The sequence below is a fragment of the Podarcis filfolensis genome (genome assembly GCF_964270895.1).
Source record: "Podarcis filfolensis genome assembly, chromosome: 3".
In the NCBI taxonomy this organism is placed as follows: Eukaryota; Metazoa; Chordata; class Lepidosauria; order Squamata; family Lacertidae; genus Podarcis; species Podarcis filfolensis.
Window position 1 is genome coordinate 47,761,459 of NC_139606.1, and position 11,352 is coordinate 47,772,810.

An 11,352-nucleotide genomic window follows, 5' to 3' on the forward strand; every position below is an offset into this window, starting at 1 on the left:
GGAGTTGCTAAAAGCCCTTCTTGATACATGGTGGGGTCTCCACATTTTCTGTTCATCAGAGTCAGGAACCAGCCGATACAATAAATACAAATTATTACTACTACCCACATGATTGTGTCAATTTATTCAGACCATTAGATGGCTTTTTTTTACCTGTGATATCATCTGAAGAATCATCATCTTGATGCTGATTTGTCTTTGTGTGTGTCTTGCTTTTGACAGGGATAGCCCTTGATGGATCTTTTACCCGCATCTGTTATCTGCTGGAAAAGAAATGAAGAAATATGTATTGCTAATACGGAAAGGTTTGGCTGCCATAAAAGACTCCTAAAATTCTGCATTATGTTGACAAAGAAATGCAATAAGCAGCCCTACTCTCAAATAAATGGCCTGGAGAGGTCCCAGCAGCAATTATTCCCACTGCCTTAATTGGCAGTGACTCTCAACTTATGCTTAAAAATATTGCAATGAAACTGCAGCTTGCCAAAAATAGTGGAAAGGGGCTACGTTTTTAAAAAGTAAGTTTGACTATAACTCTACCTAGTATAACTCTGCATAATGCAGACCCCAATTAGACAGCCCTGGACTTTTCATTGGAGACATGAATGCCTTACAACTACCCTACTGGTACTTGCTACTATGACATTTCTCCCCCAGGATTAGTGTATTATTTATACCTTACATTTTATGCCATCCTGCTTCCAAGGACCACAGGGAATTCCCATCCATTTTATCCTCACAACAAACCTGAGAGGAAAACAAGCCTGAGTGACAGTAGCCCAAAGGCATTCAGTGAGCTCCATGGCCAACCAGTTACCCCCAGGCCAAGGCCAATGCTCTCCTCAGAGCTAGAACACTGGTTACTGCCGCTATATTAAAAGCAATTTTAATAAAAGAAAAGCTTTTATCTGTTTTATACAGCAGTGACTGCCTGATCAATACTTAACCTCACAATAATTACAGGATAAGGCTTGGTTTTACATGTGGTCAAAAAGTATGGATGATGACAGGTCTTGCTTCCTCCCATTTTCTATGAATGACATGTTTACAGATGTCTTGCATTTTCACATGAGCTACACGCAGATGTGTTTCGTAACTACCTGTGGCATTTTAGATGTCCAGAGCTAGATCAACTGTCACCCAATTACAGTCAGGACCGTATTCGTCATGACTAGCAACTGGACAATGTCATCAATCAGCAGATAAGACGTTTCAGCACAGCGACAGCTCTGAAAGCCTTTCAAAGCATACAAGCACTTAATGCCTCCTGGAGCAGTAAAAGAACCAGAACTACAGGCTGGTAGTAGCAGAAACGCTGTTTCCATCCCCAAACGTCATTTGAAATTCTCAAAGTGTCATAACCATGATATTCCATGCCATAGGCACATCCCACCTACAACATTACTGGGGAAGGCGGGTGCCAAAAGATTACTTCTCTTTTTCATGGGGTACTGTGGGGATCCATCAATGGTACCCTCTACTCATATGCCACAGTTAAGCTATCATAGAAGGGTCATGTAGAAACTCAAAAGCAGGGGAGACAAGACAATCACAGAGAACAGCAGTAGTCTCCCAACACCACCTTCTGAAGCCTCCCAGTAATGCATGAGTAATGGTACAGCTAACACAGCCCATTCCCACTCCTAACTCACTTATTAGGTCCAGAAGGATACCAGTCTGGATCAGAATCCCCCTCTCAGCACGGGACATCAATCACGAAAACACAGGAAGCCTCCATCTCAAACGATATCATGACCTATTTCAGTTCATCCATAGAGCTGGCCTGCCCTTTTCTGCTCTGTTTTTTGTAGGAATGGGAAGTTAGACTTTAAATCAGGGGTAGGCAAACTCGGCCCTCCAGATGCTTTGGGACTACAACTCCCATGATCCCTAGCTAACAGGACGAGTGGCCAGGGATGATGGGAATTGTAGTCCCAAAACATCTGGAGGGCAGTGTTTGCCTATGCCTGCTTTAAATCCACAACTCCAGGGTATCTAGAGAAGCCTTTTTCAGTAGAGGCCTTGCTACTGCTTCTTTTGAAGAGGATGTAACTGAACCTTCCCTGAAGGAAGCTTCCACAACTTTGAAAATACAGACCTCAGTGACTCCAATCATCACTAACTTTGATGCATATGGATTGAACAGGCAACGCACTGGCATGGACTGAATCCAGCCCCTTGTCCACATTCTTAGGTCTCAAAAATCTAAATTAATCCAAAGAACTCCCAAGTATCTGGATGCCTTAAATTATGGAAGACTACTGTAGCTCAGACTTTAATCCATATGTGACTGGCCCATATGGCGAGCCACAAACTACCAGCTACAATATCTGCCTAAGCAGCCAAGGCCCTGAACTGACCCTGCTCACCCATGGATCTTCTTGGACAGGAATAAGAATAAGAAGGCTTCTTGTTCCAGTTAAGACTAAGCAACACAGTCTTTCTGAGATTTAGAATGCTCCTGTATCCTTTGGTTGTCCTTAACTCCAGACTGCTGGCTTCTGTACTTCAAATCCTTGGTGCAACTCCAGGCTCACAACTGCCTACAGCTCAGCCCTGATAGCTATAGACGTTGAATCTGAGTCCAAGTAATTTTATCCACAAAGCTCTAAGGAACCCAGCTTTTGTTGAATTTACCATAGTAAGCAACTGAGATTTCCAATTTCTCGGCAAGAAAAGTGGCAGACTACAACAGGCCCTTAACCATTTGGGAAAGCTCAGCAGGACAAGCCTATTTGGGCATAATGATGGCAAAAATGAAATCTCATTACTGTCACCGTGGACTAGGCTTTAAAATAGGTTCTAAAGCAGAATTCAGACGTGCAGAGGCTTAAAATCCCAAAGAAGAAGCCACAGCCCTCATTTTACAGACACAAATCAGTCATTAGCTGATCAGAATAAATTACCAGATTTCAAACTGTGACATGTAACAAGCATTGGGTCAGATACTTGTTAGAGTAAGCCCATTTTTGCCATGGTGGCTATGAAAACCTGAGCACATCTCTTAATTCAGCATACAAATGAAAGTCACTCAAGACCACAATACTAGGAAAACCTCAACACCTCTTCATTGATTTAGTTGAAATCTGTTGGTGATAGATACATCAACAAGTACACCAACCAAAGCATATCCCACATGCCTTTGACGGGGATAATACAGTTGGTTACAAGAGACAGGGTCTTTCTCGTAGTGGCATCAACACTTCGGATTGTGCTTCTTGGATAAATCTGTCATGTTCCCTCTCTTCCTGAATTTAGATGGGTTCTGAAAAGTTATTTTTTCTGTATTCAAGAAATTGACTTATTCCAGTCCTGCTATTTGATGGTTTTAACTGCAGATTTTTAAATGAGTAAGTAGGTTTTACTGATTCTTGTTTTTATAAGCCATTCATGTCTTCCAAGGTCATTCATGTGTGTCACTACAGTTTGCTTCATCACAAATATTTTTGACAACTCTCTACAGTATTAAACTAAATGTTAAAAAGAAGGGAAATATCTGCTTGCTGGCCATCTTTTATGATCCAATTTAGATGCTGCTTCTATGGTCAGAGAACCCAGGAACTTGGAGATAATGGGTTCTGAAGTGTGGCTCTGGTACAGCCCAAGGCGAAACATATAGTGGTTGACAGGACAGCAGGATGTCAGGCCGATGGAATGATTAGCACTCTTTCCTAGGAAGCCACTAACTGCCAAGGGTGTAATATTACATCACTTTTTTTCTACATAGCAGGCTGCCCCAGTTTGTTCTTCATGACACATGTCAATCTCAAACCAAGGACAAGTTGCTCTACATTGAACACTACCAGCAAAACCCAAGACAGATGGTGTGCTGTTGCACAACTTAAGGGGGAACAAATCTACAGAATACCAGTTTTGCAATATTTCCTGGAGAAATCTGACAAAAGCTTTACAACTCAAGTACATTATCGAGAAACTTCTCAAGTCAACAACATATAGCCTACTTGTAAGCTGTAGTGCTGTCTTCATTTTGAAGCCAGAAAGAGATACTTAGGAAGCTAAATTACAGTAACTGGCACAAATATTCTGAAATATTTGGTTCAGTACTGCATAGCGGTAACTTTGCACAAGTGTTATTCAGGTGGCTATATTTCATAGAAGTTGCTTGGCCCATGTTACTACTTTAGTTCAGTGATAAGGCTGGAAACAATAGAGGATGTCCACCACACTGCAAGCATGAAGGGGTGGCTACTGCTAGAAACAGGATGTTAGATTTGTTGGGCCTTAGTCTGATCCTGCAAGATAGTTCTTATCCAAGAACAAAATAAAAAGTAAAAGCAAGTAAAACAAACGCTCATTAAAACTACGTATTTTCTCATAAAGTGACCAGCACTCAGAGAAGATGTAGGTGTTACGGAAAGGAGTGGAAGCAGTACATTTTTTAAAGCATTTATCTCACTCAGGGTGGCTTGCAACAATTAAAAATTACCGTATCACAATAAAAGAACAAAATGCAAAAGAGGCAGGCATGACTGATAAAAACCAGTTCTTCAAATAAAACATTATTTGCCCAGTAGGACAAAGTACATCTGAAAAAATTCTAGGGGTTTAGGTCTGCACAACACAGAGGTTCTACACGATTCCCACGGAAATGAATGAAAAGTCATACAACTGATGGATGAACTGAACCCTAAAATTCCAAGTTGATGCCACTGCTACAAAGTTGCCTGTGAAGGACTGCAATCTTAATGTCGGTGTGGGCGGGGAGGGATGAATTAAGAACCACATTCAACATTATCATGAGCTCTGCCAGCAGGGTGGAAGTGAAGATAGAGAAATGTTCTGCACCACTCAATAGCTTTCCTGGCTCCCTGAATAAGTTATTCCACTTTTCCTAACTATTCTTTCCAAAGAGAGGGAAACAGGAAGGAGGCATTTAGACACACACAGAAGCATATCTACATATCTCCCTGGTCATGACCTAGGCTCCTTCAGATCCTGGCACTACTGGCACACCACAGAAACACCCATTTTTTGCCCTTCTGACATCAGAGGTTGAACCAGAGTGCCAGAAGCGCCGACACCATCAGAGCTACAATACCAAATCTCCCTCTATGAAGCTGGAAAATTAGATTTAACCTGTCCTGGGAGATACCCTCCCAGGGACCATATGATTGAAGTCTAGGTGGAGCAAAGTACATCTTTGTGTCTCTCAATACAAGACAACTTAAGATACCCCACCCCAAAAAACAAAAAAGACTGTGCTCATCAAATAAACTGGATTTCAAAACCCTTTCCAATGACTTATTTTGATTCACAAGAAAAAGGATAACTGCACTCTATAAACATGCTTGATCCTGCTCCCTTTTTCCTCTAACAATGAACCACATGACGAAGGGCAAGGCACATATGACACAAGGGCTTACTTGTATAACTAGAAGTGACTAGACAGCAAGTCTGATTCTTTTTTAATTGTTTGCATTTCTGGTCATCTGTCACACCTTAGGAATAAAGTTCACATTTATAACAATGAAGCAAAGGAAAACTTCATTGATATGTACAAACCTATCAGTCAGCTTCTGGGCACCAAACAGGTAGGCATGCAAGTGGAAAAAAGTACAAAGGCACTCCAATTAGCTTTTACTGAGCCAGTTTCTATAATATATATGTAATAATTAGCTATTCCTATCCAGCAGAGGTCTATGATATAGAATACTATATTCAACAATGAACCAACCCTTAGAAGCACATTATGGGCAGGCTTCAGCTAACCAGCCCTGTCAGCAGAAGCCCTGAACAAGAACTTCCACAACACTCCAGAGAAGGTGGGAAACCTGTGGGCCTCCAGATATTGCTGGACTAAAATTCCCATTATTTCCTATCATTGGCCATGCTCGCTGGGGCTGATGGAAGTTAGAACAGCATCTGGGTAGTCACAGATTTCCCAACCTGTCCTAGAGTTCTTAATGAATTTTCCTTAAAACATGAACTCCAAGAACTGGGTGCTCCTGCAGGCGAAAACAGTGTTCAAAACTCCCATTGTTCTACGTGCATTTTGCGACAGGGAATTTCATCAGCACAAGCAGTTTCTGAGCTCTGAGCTCAGTACTGCGCCTAAAATTTCTGATTAAAACTGTAGAGTGGAATGAAAGGAGGACTTTTTTCTGCCTCCCCACTTCCAGCTACTATCTGAAGACTGGAGAAGAGACCCTCTTAAGAATATTAGGGGGTGGGTGGGCAGTGGAAGGACTAGACCTTGTGAAAAATGAACATAATATTTTAACTGCAGTTCATTAATTTTCAATTTTGTTATTAAAAAGTGTGCCTAGACATTCTGTTGTTGTGCCCATAACCTAGGTTTAAGGTGCCATTTAGCTCCTAGCCTTCATATCTCAGTTTCTAACACAGGGTGGAAAGGGGTAGTCAAATATCCACAAAATATTGTTCTGTGCTATTTGCACTGGCAGTTTGAGGATGGTTTGTTCACACTTCTTCTTGAGCATTTATTAGAGCTCTGTGTGACTTGGCAACTTGCATAAGTGTGTACCAACAGAAGGCAGCCTCAAGCAAGGCAGCTCAGCTTACCTATTTTGTTTCTCCTCCTTTGGGACTAATATAGCAACAACTCCCTGGACCCAAACTGCCCTGACTACTTGACTCACAATTTCCTGCGAACATATACAGGACACATTTTCTCCCCCCACCCTGGGTTCTCTTTATGCTTTTGCAGTCCCCATTCACCGTGACCAGCAAAACAACTACCTCCTTGCATGCTCTGAACATGTTTTCTTGGAAGCAAATCCTGAGGTGTTGAGTAAGGAGTGCTGTACACTACAGAGGGTATGTATTCCCTAGATCAGGGCTGGGGAAACAATTGGCCCTTCAGATGTCACTGGAGTACAACACTCACCATCCCAATGCTGATTAGGGCTGATGGGAATTGTACTCCAGCAACACCTGGAGAGCCCAAAGTTCCCAAGATTTGCATTACTTCATAGAATTGCAGCGTTGGAAGGGATCCCAGAGGCCATCTAGTCCAACCCCCTGCAATGCAGGAATATGCAGGACTGAACCTGCAACCTTGGCACCACAGAATCTTGGAAGGGACCCAAGGGTCATCTAGTCCAATCCTCTGCAATGCTAAAGTATGTATGACAGATGACCATCCAACCTCTGTTTGAAAACCTCCAAAGAAGGAGAGTCCACCACCTCTCGTGGGAGTCTGTTCCACTGCTGAACAGCTCTTACTGTCACAAGGTTTTTTTTCCAAATGTTAAGCTGGAAGCTCGTTTGTTGCAACTTGAAGCCATTGGTTTGATTCCTACCCTCCAGAGCAGGAGAAAACAAGCATGCTCCTTCCTCCATGCGACAGCCCTTAAGATATGGCTATCCTATCTCTTCTCAGTCTCCTCTTCTCCAGGCTAAACATACCCACCTCCTTCAAGCGCTCCTCATAAGGCTTAGTTTCCAGGCCCTTGATCATCCTGGTCAACATCCTTCTTCAATTGTGGTGCCCAGAATAGGACACAGTATTCTGACTACTGCAGAATAGAGTAGTACTATCACTTCCCTCGATCTGGGCACTGTACTTCTGCTGATGCAGCCTAGAACAGCATGAGCTTTTTTGCTGCTGCCTCACACTGTTGACTCTAGCCAACTGGGCCAACAATACGTTAGTGGGCACACTCATTTGGGCAGCAAACACTATGGAGCCCAGCGTCGAGGCTTACTCCCAAATACTCCTGCGTAGGCCTGGGCCCTTTAAAGGCTCGGGGAGAGCTAAGCGTTCACCACCCGGGACCCGGCCTACCAGTTCTTCCGCCAGGGAGAGAGGTGCAAGGCGGCGTCACAATTCAACCCCCAAAGGTGTCCCCGGGCAGCGCAGGCCGCCTGCCTAGGCCACGACTGAGGAAGGCCGGGGAAAGGGCGCCTCAGCCACCGCCTGCAAGACCTCGGGCCCTCGGGGAAGCACCGCGGAGTCCTTCGCGGGGGTCCCCAGGCACTGCAAAGCGGACGAAGAAGGGGCCACATGCCGAGCAGCCCCTTCCCCGCCCAGCACCTCGCGCCCCCACCGCTTCAGTTTCCACGACCCCCACCCAACTGAGAGGCCTCCCCTTAGCTCGCCTCCCCCGGCCCGCCGCACTCACCGCGCTGGGCGACAGGCTTCGCCCTCGCAGGCTGCAGGCTGGAGCGGCGGCAGCAGAAGCCAAGGAGGAGGAGGAGCAGGAAGCGGCAAAGGAAGCCGAGCTTCGGCGAGGGCCGCTTCGCTCGCTTGCCTGAGCTGCCCGTCCCGCCCCGAGAGCGGCTAAACGAGAGCCGGGGCGGTTGAATGGGGCGGGATTGTGTGTTGGGGGGGGGGTCCGCTCTGCTTTGTAAACACCAGCCGGAGCTGCCGCATCGTCGATAGGGAGCCGCCTGTATTTACATCGATGTCAACCCCCGTTGAAATTGCTGGTGCCCACGTGTTTGGAGAGGCCTCGCTCGCTCCTGACTCCCTTGAAAACGGGTGCGGCTGTTTGCACCGGGAACGCAAGCCATCATCGCGCTAAATGTGCACAGCGGCTTTTATTCTCCTCCATCGTTAAAGGAGCAGGCGTTACGTCCTAGGCTACGAATTGTGCAGGATTCCGGATTGCCCCAGCCCCTGCCCTTTAAGGATCGGGGGATGGGTAGAGGAGGGCTGATCCACCGATCCCTGCTTTGTCTCCTCTTGCCTGGCAATAGTAGTTGTCTAGGATCTGAGGCAGAGTGGGGCCTTTTTCATGATCCTATTAACTGGAAGTGCCGGGGATTGAACCTGGGACCCTGAATATTTTAACTGAATATAAAACTAAGCCCTTGCTCTGCATGGTTTACTTCTGAACAAACGATTCGGCTCAAACCACTAGGTTCCATTTAAGCCAGGGCGTATTTAGCATTGGTCAGGGTTTGAGCATGTGTAATTGTACTTCTGGGCATATGCAGGGTGCATTTCCTTGATAGACTATGAAGCTAGAGTCACACATGCACTTGGGTGTTTGCAATAATACTCCTGCATGTTGTACCCTGCAGAGAATTCTGGGAAGTGTCCATTGAACTCACTAAATGGCAAGGCTGCTTGTTAGAACAGGCCACACCCAGTACTTTCAGGTGGCTGTGTAGGACCCAAAGTTGAGACTTGAGATTTCTGTCTCAAAGTCCTGTTCTAAGGGCACCTCTGCCCTAAAGCTCCATCAGAACAGATGCCACAACTCTATAATACCTTGTTATTTTTAATGTTTTGACTGGTACTGCACCATGCCACTGACTCTACCGCTTTCTTTCCTGCCATCTTTCTTGGCATGCCACATAAATAGGCAAATTTACTAAATAACACAAATTAGATCCATCTTTAGATTTAGGAAAGATTAGCACAGTGGGAGTGGATCAATCAGAATATTGCGTATATGACGTGTATACTGCAACACTTGACTTACTTTTTAATTACGCTATCATAAAAATACTCTTCTATCTGTAGAAAAAGGAATGCCATATGGATAGGCTGACAGCCAGCAACCAGAGAACCAGTTTATATGACAGCTTAAATTAATCACCCTTTTATAGAGATGTTTTATCCTTGTTTAATTAAAAACCAAGTGGAAATCCTGTTAGGCGTTTCTTCAAATTCCGCCTTTGCTAATGAAAATGTGTTTGATCAAAATTCTTTTAAGAACTGTGTCAAAGAATATCAGAAAGAAGCAGTATTTTTCCAAATCTCAGAGCCATTGGTTCTGATCCCACCCCCAAAATTGTGCCTGTTGTAAAAGCATAAATGCATGGAGATGTCCTCCTTCATTGCTTCACTGACATGAATGGGGAAATTTGCACACATGGCATCTACATGCTGCACATGCAAGACAGTTGTCTAAGAAATATGTCCCAGTGATTTCCGTAGATCACAGTAGCCCATTCCACAGCAACCTCTAGTCTGGAAGCCTCAAATAAATAAAGCTTGTGGTGGAACAGTTTGCAGGTAATTGCTTATCATTATAATTGTAAAGCCACTCAGTTTAGCACTGTACTGAGGTAACGCTATGTGATCATTTGTTTCTGGGACTACTCTGGAGCATGAGGCTCTTAATTCTTAATGTTTGCTTTAATCTCTAAATATGTTACCTTCTGTTTCTTCAGCTAGAGATCAGATAACTGTATATGAAGTGCCATACTGTAGCTAGCTATCGTATGACATGACTGGTTTGTACCAGTGATAGGTCTTGCATGTGGAAATGCAAAGCCACCATATGCCACAAGGCTGGCTGCTAAAGGCCTTTCAAAATATTGTGAAGCATATATTTTAAACAATACACATTTCATTACAGATGTACACAGAAAGACACTTTGGAAAATTGCACCCATGACTGTTTTATAGAAAACTTGCTAGCAAAAAATAAAAAAGGTTTCATGTGAATGAATAAGCCTCAGCTAGGTTTTAAAAGTATTTGTTTGCATAAAGCAATATAATTTGAAGCATTTCTGTGTAAGGAATGTTGTCATAAATAATGCTACCGGGTGAATCACCAGTCTGTAGTCTCAGCTGGTAGCACAAGGCTTGCCATGTGGAAGGCTCAAGTATAGGAGTGATCTTTGCTCCCCAAGACTAGCCCAAGGGTGAATATAGAGTTCTACACTTGTTAGTATATTTTTTAAAAACATAGTAATACTTGAAATCTTGTACCATCAAATGAAGGTAAGGGGGGAGTAGAATGCTTTCCCCAGCAATCTTTCAACATTCCACTTCACTGATTGTGGAATTATGAAAGAAGCTTTGCTCTATCCACTTTTATCATCATCATACATATTTTTATACACTTCTAGCATGTCCCCGCTTACTCCTAAACTTTTTCCTAAACTACAAAGCCCCAAATATTATATCATTTCCTCATAGGGGAGTTGTTCCAGTCCCTTGATCATTTTGATTGCCCTCTTCCGCACCTTTTCCAGCCCTACAATATCCTTTTGAGGTGAAACGAGGGCATAAACAAAAGAACTTCTTAATTGTGCAGAAAAGGGAAAACTGAGGGCACCCTGAGGGGCGCATCCAGAGAAAAGGAAGTGGTCTTAACATAATATGACTCATAGAATCAGAATTGTAGGGTTGGAAGCGACCCCAAGGGCTATCTAGTCCAACCCTCTGCAATGCAGGAGTCTCTGCTAAAGCATCCATGATAAATGGCCATCAAACCTCTGCTTAAAAACCTCCAAGGAAGGAGAGTCCACAACCTTCAGAGGTAGGGAAACCGTTCCGCTGGGTTGAGAAGAAAACAAAAGTGCTTATTTGGCATGCAAGTCTAGACTCACTTTAAACAGCATACGTTTAAAGCACACACCCCACTCCCAAGAACCTTGAGAACTGTAGTTTAAGTGTGCTGGGAACTG

General features: G+C 43.9%; 1 protein-coding gene across 5 annotated transcripts in view; it reads right to left on the bottom strand.

The window, feature by feature from the left end:
• Positions 1 to 11,352, bottom strand: part of USP45 (ubiquitin specific peptidase 45) — a 58,434-nt gene that overhangs the window by 46,722 nt on the left and 360 nt on the right. Inside the window, exons 1-2 of one of the 5 annotated variants that reach the window (XM_083608327.1) lie at positions 8,106 to 8,906; positions 154 to 260 (exon numbers count right to left, since the gene is read on the bottom strand). In XM_083608327.1, coding sequence (XP_083464453.1) covers positions 154 to 253 — 100 coding nt within the window. In that variant the 5' untranslated portion in view covers positions 254 to 260; positions 8,106 to 8,906. Of the gene's footprint in view, positions 1 to 153; positions 264 to 7,389; positions 8,907 to 11,352 lie in introns of those variants that run through there. The other 4 variants (XM_083608326.1, XM_083608328.1, XM_083608329.1 and 1 more) reach the window with 4 other exon arrangements.